Consider the following 17,492-nt stretch of genomic DNA (forward strand, 5'->3'; position numbering starts at 1 on the left):
TCTCCCACTGTCCGCTTCTATCTAGTTTAAGAGCGAGAGAGAGAGAGAAACCTTCAGTGCTTGTGATCTTGCCCCAAGCGTGGTGCTGAACAAGCACTGTGCCCAAATGCACTGTGACCCGTCGTTTCTGTGGATGCAGCAGAATGACAGTGGAAGGTTTTGTAACTCCGGCCCTTTTGCTGAGAACATAATCTGAGAACAGAACAGGGCTGACTGGATCGAGCAGACTACTGGAACAAATGGAGTTAAAGATTTAGTACTAAGCTTACTGTAATAGACCAGCCTACTTGTTTCACACTTGAATGTGACATTTCTGCATTTGCATTTATTCGCTTTGACAAAAAATAGGAAGTAGGCCAATGAATTCCTTTTGTTCTGCCTTTCTATGCTCAATTTGGGGAATTACTTGCAACACAAAACAGCTCAAGATGTTCAGCGTTTCTGAAACATCAAAGGAAATTAAAGATTTAATATGTGATTTCAATACCACACTTGATTGGCTTGTACACGTTCAGATACACAGCAAACTAGAACATACTTCTAGGCTCCCAGGCGCAGTTTGTGAGCGTAAATGAAGTTGAGTATCAGCCTCACTAAAGATTGCTTATTTTCCCACTATAATCTTAATCTGCCCTATCCCCCGAGGTAGAGTGTGATGAGCTAAGGTAACTATACTGCCCTACAAAGCCAAAGTGCAGTAACTACGGCAACATTGAAACTGAGAAAAAATGGCTTCATAGCCTTGGTATTGGGTTGAATATTGTGGTTACTGAAAATTTGACAGCGCAATATCTCTAAAATGGGAGAATTTTGGACCATAAGGCTTTGTCATAAGTTAAAGGAGGTGTAATGAAGACCATTTTCACCTCCCGCAATTTTGACCAAATATGTAGTTACTGCACTTTGCCTTTGTAGGCCAGTATAATTGAGTAGACGCAGTAGGCAGCTAAGGATTGGCTACATCCCTTAGCATCATAAATTGCCCTGTGACACCTTCTCCTCTCTCACCCTGTAGAATGTGAGGAGCAGTTGAAGAGAGGTACTTGAAAGCTCTGCCCAGGTGAAAGATTGGCTTTTATCCCACAGCATCTTAAAGTGCTCTGTGGCATCTCTTCTCTTCTCTTCTCTTCTCTTCTCTTCTCTTCTCTTCTCTTCTCTTCTCTTCTCTTCTCTTCTCTTCTCTTCTCTTCTCTTCTCTTCTCTTCTCTTCTCTTCTCTTCTCTTCTCCTCTCCCTCTCTTCCTCTCCCTCTTCCTCTTCACTCCTCTTCCTCTTTCTCTTCTCTTCTCTTTACTTCTCTTTACTTCTCTTTTCCTCTCCTCTCCCTCTCTCTCCCTCTCCCCTCCTCTCCCCTCCTCTCCCCTCTCCTCCCCTCTCCTCCCCTCTCCTCTCCTCTCCCTCTTCCTCTTCCTCTTCCTCTCCTCTCGTGCCCCTCTCCTCTTCTCTCCTCTTCCTCTTCCTCTCCTCTCCTCCCCCTCTCCTCTTCCTCTTCCTCTCCTCTTCTCTCCTCTTCCTCTTCCTCTCCTCTCCTCCTCTCCGTCTTCTCTTGTCTTCTTCTCCTCTCCTCTCCCTCTCCCTCTCCCTGTCCCTCTCCCTCTCCTCTTCCTCTTCCTCTCCCTCTCCCTCTCCTCCGTCCTGTAGAGTGTGAGGAGGAGCAGTTTCTGCAGACGGAGGCCCTGGACCACCTCCACCAGCTGCTTCCTCAGAAGGTCAACGTGGACTTCGAGAACACTAACATCACCTTGTCCATGCACAGCCAGAAGAGGTCAGCAGCACACTTTTTAATGGATCATGTTTGCCTGGAAAAAAGCACTCGCATTCATACTCAATACATTCTTTGAAAGCCCAGTGATGATTGCTTTTTAGAGCCCTGTACATTCAACTACGCTCTCAGTTTCAATTCATGTCCCAATGAGTGTAAAAGAAGAAAGAGAGTGTTTCTGAGTTAGTATGTGTTTAAGTTTTCTGTACCAGATAACAGCATTATACTTGGGAGTTGACTGTAGCTTGTAATTTCACAGAAAATAGTCTGCACTTGTAGGAAGGAAACTAGCCACACTGGTGGTGATCTCTGCCCTTCTCAATGCTGTGTGTGTTTGTGCTGTACAGACACTTGAACTGGACTCTGAAGTCTCTGAAGATGGGGTACGGGCGAGAGGAGGATCAGCCGACCCTGAGCCGCTTCACGCCGGACCTCAGCGTCCCCCAGAGCAGCCTGGAGCTCCTGCTGGAGGGTGAGTGGGATAGGTGGACTGGACAGCGGAAACGGAGAAATTGCGCGTTTGAGAAATGTCAACTCTTTACCATTTGCCAGCCACTGACCAATCGTAGCTCAATTTATTTATTTATTTCGATTTTTTGGGGAGCCTTTTTCGACTTTATTTTGATAGGACAGTGTGAGAGGTGGACTGGAAACGAATTGGGGGAGACGGGGAGGGGTCGGCAAAGGACCCGGGCTGGGAATTGAACCCGGGTCAGCCGTATGGCAGGCGAGTGCCCTACCGGTTGGCCATAGCAGGGCTTCGTATCTCAAATTTACCAACCACTCAGCTTTAGATGGTTTATCTTCCGTATCTCAAATTTACCAACCACTCAGCTTTAGATGGTTTATCTTTTGAAATGTTGGGGGGGCCTTTTGGGTCTTAATTATGATGGGACCGTGTGAGAGGAGACAGGAAAGGAGCAGGAGAGAGAGATGGGGTAGGGCTGAGAGATGATTCAGGCCACATTCAAACCTGGGTCCTCCATGTGTAAGGATACAGGAAATGAGCTGGAGCGAGAGACAGGGATTGCGTTGCAATATGCAACCTTGCCCCCTCCACTTGCGCTTGTCTCCTCGTCCCGCCTCCTGGCTCTTCCTCCGTGGAGAAAACGATAAAGTTTCCCAGCTGTCAGCCTAGCCACAACAACGTTTGAGGGACTGTTTTTCATTCACCATCCCAATTGCAAATGAGAAAAAGACTCTACAATTGAGCTTTTGCAAGATATTGAAATATAATGCTGTTGTCAGTGATGTCATCATGACGTATTACTTCCTGGTACGAGGAGAGAAGCAAGTGGAGGAGGCAAGTGGAGGAGGCAAGGTCGCATATTGCAATGCACTCAGGGTAGGGCTGGGAGATTACCCAGGCCAGACTCGAATCTGAACCTAAGCATGGGCATGCAAGCTCATATGTGGAGGGCTTGTCACAATATTGGGAAAAAAGAACTCAATTTTGCATGAAAGGCCATCACTTTGGATTTGTAGGGGAAACATGGCGCCTTTGGAAGCAAGGCTTCACAATACAATTTCTCCAGACTTCAGAGATGGCCATGGCGTATGACAACAATAGGAAACCATCCCAATAAACACTGGCACTTTGAACTCTAAAACAGAGCTTTATTCCCCCCTCTCCTGGCCTACAGATGGACTCCTCCTTTCCCAGAGCAGGCAGAGGATCCTCTGCCTCAACACCCTGAAGACTGGCCTGCAGGTAAGGGCTAATTTGTATTCTCTTTCTGTCTGTAAAGTTGTGTTGGTCCCGAATCTTTTCTCTGTTGCTATGAGGGCTATAAATGAACTTATTCCATTATTAGCCAATTTGGCTAAAATATGTTAAATCTTACTAGCCACACATACACTCTCTACCAGTCAAAGTGGCTAGTATGCTTTTCTTTTCTACCAGCCAAACAGAGTTTTCTCCAGCATTTGGCCGGTTGGCTGGTGCTAATTTAGAGCACCTGTTGCTGCCCTAAGTACTTGTCTTTTGCACGGGCCCATTTCTGATGACACTGCTCCATTCCATCTTTGTCATCAAGAGACCTCTGTCAACATAAAGACTTTTACAATGTGCACCTCTACCATCACTGAAATGTGTAGTTATGGCGCGTATGGCTTTTGCAACCTTTTCAACGAAGTGATTAATATCATTTGCAGAATTCCTGCTAACTAATCCAATCCTCTTGTGTCCCTCCCAGGTGACGTCGTCGGATATATCAGGCTCGGTTACCGTCAACACCTGCATCATCCACTACCGTCACCAGGAGTTCTCCCACTGGTTTGACCTGCTGTCTTGGGAAAAGCTGTCTCACAGAAAACCTACCCAGAGGAAAAAGTACGAGTTTTTAATGTATAGGTCTCAAAAAGGGAAATACTTGAGCACATTTCTTTTGTTTATTCCTTGTCCTATTAGTTTGTGTGTGTGTGTGTGTTTTTTTTAAACTCATTTTCTTCTTGTAATGCAGTTGTCTGTATGCATAAATGTGCGTGTGTGCATGCATGCGTGTGTATGTGTGACACAAGTATGTTTACATGTCTGTTGTGCCCCTACCCCTTGCAGGCGCTTCCCCCATCTTGATGCTCCGGTTCTCGTCAGCTGCTCGGTGTCCAACGTAAACGTATCAGTACAGCTGGGGGACACGCCGCCCTTTGCTCTGGGCTTCTTATCCACCAGTGCAGGTAAATTACCTATTAAGAGGACGAGTACCGCTAGTTTATTTGTCACATGCATGGGTTCGTCATGTTTGCAAACACAATATTTTGAGGAGGGGCAAGACACTGGCAGCCAACCACATGAGCTATTTTTTTGACCGACAGCAGTTTCCAACAATCAGAGGTTGAGTTGTGCGCAGCTGCAGTAGAGTCACGCAGCCAGGGGAAAACAGTATACGATGCTGAAACCTTGGCTACAGCCTGTAGTTAAATGGCAGTGTGGATAGCTCCGGCTAACATGTGCAGAAAGCTAACGTTATACTTACAGCAATACATTCCGGGACCAGGTGGAAAACTTAACTGTCCATAGCTCACTGCAGAGGTTGAAGACATGCGTAGCTTTAGAATGCAGACACACACACATACACACACGCACACGCACACACACGCACACGCACACACACGCACACGCACACACACACACACACAGAGACACAGACACACACACACACACACACACACACACACACACACACACACACACTGGGCAGCATACTGTATGTTATTGCGGGTTTCTGCTGTTCCGATTGCTGCACGTTCCTGGCCATGGTAGAGGTGCTCTGATGAGACAAAAGGCGGAAGAATTTACAGGCTGGTGCAAACTGCATCCTCGCAACACTTACTGTTTTCACCACAATGCAGAAAAAAAGTGCTGTTGGATTTTATAGGAGACCCAAGAGGGCCTTTGAGCCAATTATGCTTTCATGTACTGTATTTCCCAGAAGCAAGAGAAGGACACAATAGCCGTGGCCTAGTGGTTAGAGAGTTGGTCTTTCAATCTAGGGGTTGCAGGTTCGAATCCCCCCTGACCTCTCCCTACTGTACATCTCCATCCATGGCTGAAGTGCCCTTAAGCAAGGCACCTAACCTCACATTGCTTGAGGGACTGTAACCATCACTTTGAATAAATGAAAGCGTCAGCTAAGTACAATGTAATGTAATAATGTAACAGTCAATTGAAGTAATGCTCAGCCTTTCACTGGCTGCAACTGGGCCGCCATACAAACGGCCAAACCAGTGTCGTATCCAGGCCACCCTGTGCCACCTCCTAGCTTCGCCCTTGGGCCAAAACACTTTAATTGAATAATCTCAGATTAACTGATGTTTTGGCTACACAGACATCACTCAACCCTGACTGAACCTACAGTTTATCTGTTGTTGTTCTTCAATTAGGTGTCTGTTTGTTTAGTTAATTTTGCACTAATTTTAACACATGGCCACATTCTCGGCTGCATGAAGCAAGGTGTTACCACTGGCCGAAATTCGTACTGGGTGCAGGGTGATAAGAGCGGGAAAAGGCAGCCAAAATGACATTCCTAAAGGATAAATCACAACCCAAGAGTACAGTCGGTCTATTTTCGGCTTTACCCAGATTAGATACAGGCCGGTTGGCACAGTAGTTTGTTTTTCAGTTATACATCAACCAAGCTCATTTTCTTCTCGTCACAAGAGAGTGAAACTGCAAACACACTCTTTGTCGACCCGTTTGTGTAATCAGAAGCCAAAATGGGTGTGAATCAATCTTCTCGTACCTCTGGGGGGACATGGTGTACCACAAAGTCACTGAACAGTTTACCCAAGCCTAATGCACTTTGATGGATAGTTGGGGAAACATGGGAAACCTCAAGCTGAGTGCTATTGGTATGAGACTGAAACGGCGTTGTGTTTTTTTGCAGAACTGCGCCATCTGCTGGAGACAGGGGAGGATGCAGAGGGTGAGAGCAGTAGCATCACTAGCAGCAGCAGGGGGCAGCAGAGAGCCTCGGTGTCCCTGGACCACTTCTGGTGGCGTGTGGGTCAGGGCTCCCACATCCAGCAGGCGCCGCACCCACCAGGGAAGCACGTGTGGGGGGAGGCCCTCATCCTGGACTCTCTCACACTGCAGGTAACCCACTAGGTTAAGAGGGAATATTGCTTTATGTGGCCACCTCCGGTAGAGGTAACAACAAGGTTTACAGAACTAAGTCACTTTCTTTTGGACCACAACAAAAGATATAGTGGCTTATAAAGTAATTATAGGATTTCCATTTGCCATTAGGATCACACGGCACACCTCGACACACCAACGTGATGTCATACCTGCAACCCCACCTTTAATTTTCCTTCTCTACACCAGCCCATTCAATGTCCATTGGTGAAGGGCTATGTTAGGGTCTAGAGAAGAATAAATTCTACAGTTGCTTCTTTTATACCCATTTGGCTTTGGACCCAGAGGGCCCCATCAATTTTACGGGGGCTCCAACAGTCAGCCTCGCCATAGTAAAATATACCAGCAAATCTATTCATTAGAGTCCCCGAATGGTTAGAACTGCTGTTGCAGGCAGCTGTATAACATCAATGATGGTATTCGAGTGTTGACATTTCCTCTGCATTGTTATAACAGGGCAGCTGTGGTGAGCCTGAGGTGGAGTCATCCTCCATCACCACCTCCCCCACTGCAGCAGCATCATCAGCAGGGAGGAGCGTGAGCGTGGAGTCCAGTCTGAAGGGGCTCCAGGTGGAGGTATCTGAGACCTGCGCCCTCTGCCTGTCTCGCTTGCTGTGCCTCTTCGCCCCCAACGGCACACCCAAGGCCCCCAGCGTCCCAGTGCCTTCGCCCCCCAACGCCCCCTCGCCTCTGCTCCTCAGCATGGAGGTCAATCTGGATGATGCCAACGTCTTCACGCTCTCCAATGTAGCAGGTGGGTGCTACAAAGCATGTGGTATACTAGGATCTCTGGGTCTACATTTTAAAAGATGGTGTTTGCTGGGTTGTTTTGTCTGTCTGTTTGTTTGTTTGCCTGTCAAACATATTAACACTAAAACTACACAAGTGTTGATGACCAATTTCACTTTACCAATGTTCTTCCTATAACTTTAAAACATGGTGTCTAGGTGGAGGTGGCAATGTCCGGTGATAGCCAACAAATTGTGTCTTATAAAGTGTCTTGGTTAGTCTAGCAACTGTGAAGTCTTACTTCATCAGCAGTGTAAGCAACTGTATAAGCAACTCTTGTTTTTTATTCTATATGTTTTTTGGGTTTTTTTAAACATTGGAGTTGCATGCACTATGTAATCAAGTCTTTAAGCTTTCCTTTTGTTCCAGTCTTGTAAAAGTGTTATCATTTAGATGTAGCTTCCGCCTTCACATGCAGAGCCACATGGATGTTGATGCATGACTTGCTTTAAAATCAGCTGATGTTGTGGAGATGTGACCGTTCTTTACAATATTAACTTTTACATGTCTGAAAAAAAGAAAAGCTCAAGACTTTGTTTAAAGGGACACTGTGCAGGAAATGGTCAGAAAAGGTACTGCAACTATGCTGCTCACTGAAACTGGGCTGCCTATTGCCAAATTTGATGTTTACATGAAGGTTTACTAAGTAATAAATAAATATGTTCTAGTATGGTTCAAGTAGAGTCATTTTTGCAGCTAAAAATGGCTATTTTTGGAAATTCAAAATGGCGGACCATGGAGAAGATCCCCCTTTTCATGTATGAAAAGTGCAATTTTTCCAGTCATAATGAATACTTAGAATTTGATGCTGGTGGTAAGTATTCATGAAAAAGGTAACATTAGTGAATGGGCAGCATGAATTCTGGAAATAAACAACTAAACATCTCACACAGTGTCCCTTTAACAGTTATACATAATGAATGTTATACATCTAGGGGAATTCCTGAGTTGAACAGTGCACAATTGAAGATCTTTGTGGTAAAATGATGTATATCCATTTTGGAACCGGTTCGGAAATTGACACTTTGTATTGGTCATTGTATTACATTGCAAAATGCATTTTATATAGGTTTAAAAAGTATGTTCTCAAAATATTTGAATGGCAAGAATTCACACATAGATGATAGAACATCTGAGAAGTCATTTCCAAAAATAAAATCCAAAAGTAAAAAAATGACACTTGCGTCATTTTGTAACAAAACTCTTCAATCGCTTCTCTGATTCTGGCCTTCCTCTTCTTGGCTCCCGCAGGTGCTGTGGCGTTGAGGGTGGACTCAGTGCATGCGGAGGGCGGAGGGGAGAGCTCGCGGGTGGAGGTGCAGGGCCTGGCCCTGTCTGTGGTGAAGGTGATCACGGAGAGCATGGAGGCCTGCTGCCCAGCCACGGACACCCTCAACCCCATCCTCAGCCTCACTTCCCTGGCCTCCTCCTACCAGCCCAGCACACACAGCCTGGAGGTATTATACTGCACTCAGTATTAGATTAGGAGATAGAACTTTATTGTCTGTTATAGATGCAACAGAAAATTGTCTTTGGCATGTTTTCAGTCATTCTCACAGACATTAGACAAGACTTGACAAAACAGGACAAAAAAGACAAGATAATACGTGTATGCTGTGGCTGGTCATTGTTCATCTTTTGAGTAGGGCTACAGCTGAGCGGATGAAGGATTTCTTACATCTGTTTTTGTGTGCAAGTGGAACATTGAAGTTATTGATGCTATACTGCACTCAGTATAGCACTTAGTACTGTGTCTGAAGAATGTCATTCACACAACTGGAGTTGGTCTTAAAAGTAAACAAAGAACTCTTTTTAGAGTTTTAAAATTTCTTTTTAGAGCATGAAGACGTTTTAGCTGTATTTGGGTCATTGGTGTTTTTTGGGGATCAGACAGTTGGTGGTGCAACCACATGCCCATATATCAATTAGTAAATCGGACCGGTAATCAATATTTTGCAATGAACGTGCTTCTTAGGTAATCCACTCGGGAAAAAAATGTTCGCTATTACTAAAATGTCATTGACCCATTTCCAAAAAATACCTATTCAATTCTGGTCTAAACAGTGTTTGGAAGGAATGCACACAGTGAATTTCTTTGTTGACCTTTGAGAGCACGTATGGTGATGCTAGCTTTTGTCATGATTGGCTTCAACAGATCCAATGTAACAAAACGAAATGCTGTACAACTTTTAAATATAATCTTTTTACCATTTCAGATGCATGTCAACGAAGCCTTATCGGTCCACTGGACGCCCTCAGACCACATGTTCATGTATCACCACGTCACAGAGACCAAAGCCTCCTGGAGCGCTCTGTCCTCAGCACTTAGACCTCTCACAGGGAAGGATCCAGTGGAGGAGGAGGCGGAGGAGGACCAGAAGACTGAGACGTCAACACCAACAGACTCCTCCATTCATCCTACAAAGAGCAGGACTCTGAACCTTAGCGTGGAGCTGAAGAGTTCCTCGCTGAGCGCCTGCGTCGGGGAGACCAACTTCATCGTCCTGCAGGCTGACGCGTTGTCCATCTCCAAAACATCTGGCTCGCTCCACGCCAAGACCCCCCGTCTGGTCTTCAACTTTGATGGCAATGACATCTTCACGTTCTCCTGCGCCGAGATGCAGGTGACGTACCGTTCAAATACTACAGTATTGCACTGTGCTGTATGTTGCTGCATTTCCTTGTTTGTTATTACATTACGCATAGTTGATGCCGTTATCCAGTTTCAATTTCAATTTTCTTTGTTTAGGGGGATAGCCCCTTGAGATAGGACATCTAATTTTCGAGGGGGTCCCCATAGCAATTTACATTGATTTAGGTACAGGGTATTAGTTTCAGACCTTGGAGCAATCGGGGTTAGGTGCCTTGCCCAGGAGCATCTCAGTCATGAATGATAATGGAATTTGAAAGAGCAACTCCATAAACATTAGGCCATAGAGGTCTGTTCATAACTATTTTCTTGTGTCTAAAACGTGTCTGTGTCTGTGAAGTATGTTTTGTCCAACTGCTTTGGTATTTGCATCATGTGCAGGGCCGTCGCTAGGCACAAGCAGAGTAAGCCGAGTGCTTAGGGCACCAACCACTTTCCCCCAAAATAGGGGCCTCCTAAATTGAGATTGTCTAAAAAAAAACAATTATATTATTATTATTATTTAATTATGAGGGGGGCCTCCTGACCAGTTATGCTTAGGGTCTCAAAAACCTTAGCAGCGGTCCTGTGTATGTGCAATATAATTACAATGATTTTGACCTTGTGGTCTCGTCTAGGTGTTGGAGGAGCTGGAGGAGATGCGAGCCCAGCGCGACCACTTCCCCTTCCTGGCCACCTCGTCCAATCGCGTCTGGCTCTTCACCATCCCTACAGTGGGCGTGGAGTTCCCCTACCAGTACAACTTCTCCAACACCTTCGACAAGGCCATCGGCATCCAGAAGTGGCTCAAGACCCTGCACAAATCCAGCTCGAGTTCTGCTGCTGCTGCTGTCGGTGAAGTTGGGGGTGGTGGTAGTGCCCAGGTGGACCGTCTTCCCCCAGACCTGCTCATCCGCGTCAGCCAGTTCTCCTTCGTCTTCCTGGACGACGTGTTCGAGATCAAGCTGCGCGACAACTACGAGCTGATGAAGGACGAGAACAAGGAGAGCGCCAAGCGGCTGCAGCTACTCGACCGCAAGGTGAAAATCCAGTTTTATTTTACATCTACCCTTTGATTCGTTTGTGTGAAGGGTTGATCTTTATGATTTAAGTTTAGTTTGTAAAGGCCATACCATGGCGCAACGGTAAGGCACTTGTCTGCTACACGGTTGACCCGGGTTCGATTCCAGCCGGGGTCCTTTGCCCACTCTTCCCTGTCTCTCTCTTCTCTCTGCTTCACTGTCCTATCGAAATAAAGGCAAAAAAGCACTAAAAAAGTTTACTTTGTAAAATATATGGTTAAATGTACAAAAAAATGAATACTGAAATAGTTATATTTTCTTAATTCATTGTTACTTTTCAGATCATGTTTTAAGAAGATTGAGTGATGACTGGATATGATAATGTGCTACTGTATATAGACACATTTTCACTGATCACTTGTTTCTGAAGGTGGCGGAGCTCCGCAAGCAGCACGGCGAGCTGCTCCCCGCGCGCAAGATCGAGGAGCTGTACACCTCGCTGGAGCGCAAGCACATCGAGATCTACATCCAGCGCTCGCGCCGTCTCTACGCCAACACGCCCATGCGCAAGTCGCTACTCACCTGGACCGTGGCCGACCTGGAGCTGGGCGTGCTGGCCGACAGGGCTCTGCACGGGCCCGAGCGCGTCCGCGAGCAGCTGAGGGACATCGACGCCGTCAGCCCGTTTCCCAGAGACGGCCTGCCTCTGGCGGTGCAGTGGTGCAGAGCCATGCGGTTCAAGCTTTCCGCTTTCCTGGGTGGGTGCACCAGAACACTCCCTGCAGTTTTGATTTGATTTTTACACCCGTGTTATTATCTTATCCCTCTTGAGGTTTCATTTGGAGTGCACGTATGTGTATGTACATTTTAATGTTGCTCATGTAAGATGTAGCTACACAATTGATTAATTCATTGTACCGGTAAATGTATTGTGAATTCTTTCATTGTAAATGTATAGATAATTGCGGAGATGCACTATGTTTGTAGCACAGACTTAACATTAGAATGCAGCTAAGCAATCTAATAACTGTTTTTTTTTCTTCAAATAACTGACAACCATTTTCAGTAATGAATGAGTGAATGGGTTCTGTTCTTCTGCAACCTCTCTTGTGTTTGTGTTAACAGTGCGTATCCGTGACTACCCGCGCTACCTGTTTGAGATCCGGGACTGGACGTTGTGGGGGCGTCTGGTGGGCGCGGAGCAGGATGGCCACCCGCGGGCGCGGCGACAGCAGCTGGTGCAGCTGGGACAGCCCTGGGGGGACGTCAGCGTGCTCCGCAACATGCCACCCCTCAAATTCTACTACGACGTCCAATGTGAGTGATGAAAGCATGGAACATTTGCATTTTCAAAGTGTTCATTATCATGCCTTGATTTTATCGAGTTGCCAGTGCTCTGCAACATGTCAACATGCCAAGTTAAAAATCATGCCACATATCGATATTTGATGTTTATTAGGAAAAGCTGTACCAGATTGTATCAGATAGTCCTTCTGTCCTTCCAATCAATTCAAAGCATTTGTTTTGGATTGGTTGGAAGGACAGAAGGACAGACTTTTTATTTTCTTAATCTAGCATTTCAACCTCTGCTATTTGGGATGCATTTGCATTTGCGTAAAATCCAGTGACAAACAGATGGTTTATTCAGATTAGTGTTGATAATATGTAGTCTAAATATACATATAACGTGTAATTATATATTACATATTACATAGTTAAATATTACATATTTTCTCTGTGGGGTAAAACATGTGTTTCGCCTTTTTTTATGTGCTGCCTGTAGCGGACATCTCTCTGTACACTATCGTGTGGGGCCCGTGCTGGGACCCGGCGTGGACCTTGATTGGTCAGGTGGTGGACCTGCTGACCAAGCCCACGGCCGACCCCTCGCCCCCGCTGGCCTGGTGGGACAAGAGTCGGCTGCTGATGCACGGGCGCTGGCAAATGGACATCGAGCAGGCCAACCTCCACCAGCTCGCCACCGAGGTACCGTATGCCTGGAGTTTTTAAACTTGTGTTTTTTTCCGCAAACCTCACCTGGCAGGTCCGTAGGAGATGACCCCTGAGTCACTAGTCGGACGATTAAAAAAAATATTACCTGATGAAGGTCTAAGACTTCTAAGACAGGAGTGTAATGGGTGAGAGAGAGACATGGAAGGATTTGGAAATGGCCTTGGGCTGTAATCAAACCCAGGTCACCAGCATAACAGTACAGTGCTTTAGCTGTTTGAGCCACAGTCAAGGCCTGCTGTTCATTTTTCAAGAATATGTAGAGCTAAATGTGACCGGTTGCTTTCCTGTGTAGGATCCCTATAACACTACGGAGAATATGCACTGGGAGTGGATGAAGTTAAACTATGACTGGAAGCCTGGCCAGTTTGTCTTCAAGGGAGACCTGGATGTCAACGTTAGGACGGCCTCCAAGTAAGCATGCTTGGTTCCAATGTATTGTGTCCATTATATCTTTTGGGCAGACTCTGGCCCACTAATTTATGTTAGTAATATTTTTTTTTTAACTTAATTAAATTTTGATATGAGCTTAAAGTGATACTGTCCCATTTTTTGAAATAAGCTTATTTTACACCTCCCCTTGAGTTAAATAATAGGCTTTTACTTCTCCTGTACTTCCAGTGCACATTTTACCTCCTAACAGTTAACATTGAGTCCTATGAGACCAGTTAGCCGCAAGCTGGTCTCATAGGACTTAATGTTAACTGCTAGCATGGAGGTAAAATTTGCACTGCCATACCCAGAGAACGGTTGAAAGTACAGAACAACGGTAAAACCCTATTATTTAACTCAAGGGGAGTTGTAAAATTAGGTAATTTCCAAAAATGGGACAGTATCACTTTAATATCTGCTATTAGCTGTTTGGCACACCGTTCTTTTCGGCAAGACCCTCTTGACTGGTTTCTCTAAAAAAAAGGGCTCTTATTTCTACCAGTAAGGGTTATTATTGCTTTCGGTACACTGAATAACTATTACTGGTTTATTTTGCTCAATTAATGTTTTTTTTGTTCATACACAGGTATGACGATATCTGTTTCATGCACATGCCCAATCTGTGCATGACACTTGACCTCCAGTGGCTGTGCCATGGCAACCCTCACGACCACCACTCCGTGCAGCTGTGCTGTGCGGAGAACGTGGCCGACGTCACCTCCGGCCAATCGCACGACTCCTACCGGGCGTTCCGCTCTGAGAACCTGAACCTCTCCATCACCATGGACCTCAACCAGCACACCAGCAGCACAGGTCAGAAGAGCTTCCATGACATAAAGGCACTTTTTTTAAAAGTATTTTTGGGGGGTTTTGTACCTTTATTTGATAGGACAGTTTGAGATGGTGACAGGAAGTGAGTGGGAGAGAGAGATGGTCGGGGGGAGGATCGGGAAATTACGGTGTCTCGGGATGGAATCGAACCCGGGTCCCCGTCATGATAGTGCAGGGCCATGAAGGCACATTTTAAAGATGGCTGATTGTCAAATGGAATGTGCCAGTGTGGAAGATTATTTTAAGCATTTGTGCGGAATCAAGCTTTTAAACTTTTCTACACACATTAACTGAGAAAGTTGCACTCGCGGAAAAAAATTGTTGTGTTGTGCAGGCCCTGTCTAACCTTTGTGGAAAAAGATGGCATATTAACCAAAAGCCAAGTTTACTCTATACGAGCCAATCAAATTTTAAGTTTAGGCGACCTGTTGTTTCCTCAGTCAGAATCCCTTTCTTCCTTTCTTCTCGTCTGAACTTTAGTGATGTTTTGTTATGTTTACATAGGCACATGTTGAGTATCTCTAGTTTGCGATTGATTTTAGGAAATGTATAATGAGGGCATGTTGTTGTATGACATGTTTTTGTTGTTGTATGTTGTATAACTTTGTATGACTTTCTGTGTGTGTTTGTGTTGTGTTGTGTTGTGTGTGTGTGTGCGTGTGTGTGTGTGTGTATGTGTGCACGTGCATGTTTGTGTGTGTCCGCAGAGCCGTGTCAGCCCCGTATCCTACTATACAGCAGCACGCTGCGCTGGATGCAGAACTTCTGGGCCACGTGGACCAGCGTGTCGCGGCCCATCTGCCGGGGGAAGCTCTTCCACAGCCTGCGGCCCATACGCAAGAAGCTGGGCCAGCACTACAAGCAGATGTCCTTCACCTCCGCCTTCCCTCAGCTGCAGGTGGGTCCCAGCCAGGCTGTGCCCTCCTATTAGCAGAACACCTTCAGCAGTCAGGCCAGTCAGGCACCTCAGTCAGGCCAAGAGCAATACAAATACCGTTTCTGAGTTCCCGACGGAAAAAAAACGGAAGAACTCCCCCCACTTTGTAGGGAAGCAAACAACCATAAGCAAACAAAGGGAGGCGGGTCAACCAAGCCGTTTGGGGTATGGTAATTGTTGTGCTCTTGGTCAGACCAAGTCTGGAAGAGAGTTGAAAGTCCATGATAATCAGGCTAGGTCATTCCTACCCCGCCTAGCAAAGGCAAAGTGCAGTAACTACATCAACATAGCCTGATATGATAAACCAGCCTAAATGTGAGACCGGAGTAATTTAGTCTGGCCGCGATGAATGTTACCTCGGACGATTGCTGATGAGAACAATCTGTTGTGTTTTCAAACCGTGCCAGCGCTCTGACCAATTGGCGATCTTTGCTGTTGATGTGCTTTCCCAATGGTGTTGCGAGGTTTGTCGTCACTCCCTCAAAACCCCGCCAGCTTTGATTCAAAACAAATTGCTGCGTTGTGATTCGCATTGCCTGACTCAGGGCACAGCGTTCAAACGTTCTCAGATCCGAGGCCAGACCCACTCGCTAGCTGAAAAACTTTTGCGTCCAGCGGGTGGCGCTGGTTTACCAGGCTAACATCAACATTGAAACTGAAAAAACCTTCAAAGCCTTGGTGTGAGGTCGGGTATTGTAGTTACCACAAATTTTGCATGGCAGTGTCTCTAATACGGGACACATTTAAACCATAAGGCTTTGTCACAAGATAAAAGAAGTGTACCGGTAATTTAGACCATTTTCAGTCTACGCTACGTATTACCCCCTCGGGGTCTCGAACTCGCCACAACATCAATGGAAGTCACAGCACGATACCACGGGACTAAAAGACCACTTTGATAGCCCAGCGCTACCAATACTGTATGAGGCTTCAGGAGAGAGGTTTACTAACGTTCCACGCCACACTCTGCTCGTTGGCCTCCATTGCACATGTTGGTGTCTCAGGCTCAATTCGAAACAGGGAAGGCAGCTGTCCTTCCAGTGAGCTAACTGGACATCGAGTCATGAAGTGTGGATCGAAACGAAAAATTGCTTTATTTCCTCCCTCGGCAGTTGACTGCATTTGTGGGCGTAACGGGGATATTTGAGGTCAGCATCAGATGCTGACTTCGCTGCCTTGGTACCCAACATGCTGTGCGCCACCTCCCCCTCAACCGGAAACCTGAAAAACAAACATGGCTACTACCCAAGCTACTACCTTATCATACTCTTTATTCTGACACTTATGTATGTAGATATTGAAAATCAAATGGATAAATCAACATTGTAGTATCTAAATATGCTGTCGCTAGATCTATTTATAGCCTATTTTACGATTCCGCCGTCTGACGATCATTCAACGTTCAAATGGCATGCGTAAGCTAAGCGCTAACGTGATGAACGTAACTCCCGCCATAGAATCGCCTTAACATCGAATGCGCAAGGCAGCGCACTCGTTAGTGCCGTTCGTAACGGCTGCCTCATCAGCTAACTTCACCTCTCTGATCAGTGACCTGTTTATGTAGGAGGAGAGTCATCGAGTCACTGCCTCCCGTTTCGAATTGAGCCTCACTCCTTTCTCTTGTCTCCTGTGTCCTGCAGGTGCACTACTGGGCCTCGTTTGCACAGCAGCGGGGCATCCAGGTGGAGTGCTCCAAGGGACACGTCTTCACCAGAGGGGCGCAGAGACTCATCCCACAGGGTCAGACACTATGCCATGTCTTATCCATTTATGTATGAAGCAAACATCAGTTCAACAAAGGGTTGAAGTCGGTACCTCTTACTCAGATGCATTTCAAAGCAAAGCTAGTAGTTCTTTCAAGCTACAGTGTTTTATTTAGCCCTTTATACGGCAAGTGACTATTATGTTTGATCACTTCCGATTACTTGCACACCTATCACAAATGCCCCTGCCATGCCTCTCTACAAGGGTGTACAACCAAGTGGATTATATCAAATTAGTCAGGAGAAATCAGGCTTTCAGACTGATAGTGACATATTGACAATTGGCCAATCAGCAGTGGCCGTTTCTCTGTTATCCATCGACTAGACTTGCATAAATATCACTCTGCTCTACTGGTAATTTTTGAATCTGCTTTGCTGCCACCCATAGAATATATAACCTCACAGTAACCTCATAGTTTTGAGGAGTGTGTCAATTACCAATGGATTTCTACCTCTGGAAATTCTGCTTCTGGTGATGACATGTTTTTGGTCACAAACAACGTTAAAATTACAAAGTTTGCCTCAAGTCACTGTTGACTTACTCACAGTACAGTGAGTGATAAAGTACCAATCATTCCAGGTGAAAAAGTGGTTCAATTTAGTACAATAAAAGCATGACTGAAGTGTACTTAGCATGTTAAAAGTGCACTCATGCTTTTTGTGCTAAGAAAATGTATGTTTA

The 17,492-nt window shown here is 45.7% G+C and overlaps 1 protein-coding gene across 2 annotated transcripts in view; it reads left to right on the forward strand.

Annotated features, from left to right (window-relative positions):
• The window catches only part of LOC134454446 (bridge-like lipid transfer protein family member 2), a 50,114-nt gene that overhangs the window by 7,632 nt on the left and 24,990 nt on the right, over window positions 1–17,492 (forward strand). For both annotated transcript variants that reach the window (XM_063205440.1, XM_063205441.1), the window contains exons 8-24: window positions 1,641–1,764; window positions 2,109–2,233; window positions 3,405–3,472; window positions 3,957–4,093; window positions 4,319–4,437; window positions 6,147–6,355; window positions 6,854–7,151; window positions 8,438–8,643; window positions 9,403–9,810; window positions 10,454–10,855; window positions 11,268–11,595; window positions 11,963–12,154; window positions 12,621–12,823; window positions 13,143–13,261; window positions 13,866–14,092; window positions 14,818–15,008; window positions 16,688–16,787. In XM_063205440.1, coding sequence (XP_063061510.1) covers window positions 1,641–1,764; window positions 2,109–2,233; window positions 3,405–3,472; window positions 3,957–4,093; window positions 4,319–4,437; window positions 6,147–6,355; window positions 6,854–7,151; window positions 8,438–8,643; window positions 9,403–9,810; window positions 10,454–10,855; window positions 11,268–11,595; window positions 11,963–12,154; window positions 12,621–12,823; window positions 13,143–13,261; window positions 13,866–14,092; window positions 14,818–15,008; window positions 16,688–16,787 — 3,456 coding nt within the window. The remainder of the gene's footprint in view (window positions 1–1,640; window positions 1,765–2,108; window positions 2,234–3,404; window positions 3,473–3,956; window positions 4,094–4,318; window positions 4,438–6,146; window positions 6,356–6,853; window positions 7,152–8,437; window positions 8,644–9,402; window positions 9,811–10,453; window positions 10,856–11,267; window positions 11,596–11,962; window positions 12,155–12,620; window positions 12,824–13,142; window positions 13,262–13,865; window positions 14,093–14,817; window positions 15,009–16,687; window positions 16,788–17,492) is intronic.

This window comes from Engraulis encrasicolus, chromosome 8, assembly GCF_034702125.1.
Source record: "Engraulis encrasicolus isolate BLACKSEA-1 chromosome 8, IST_EnEncr_1.0, whole genome shotgun sequence".
NCBI classification, from domain to species: Eukaryota; Metazoa; Chordata; class Actinopteri; order Clupeiformes; family Engraulidae; genus Engraulis; species Engraulis encrasicolus.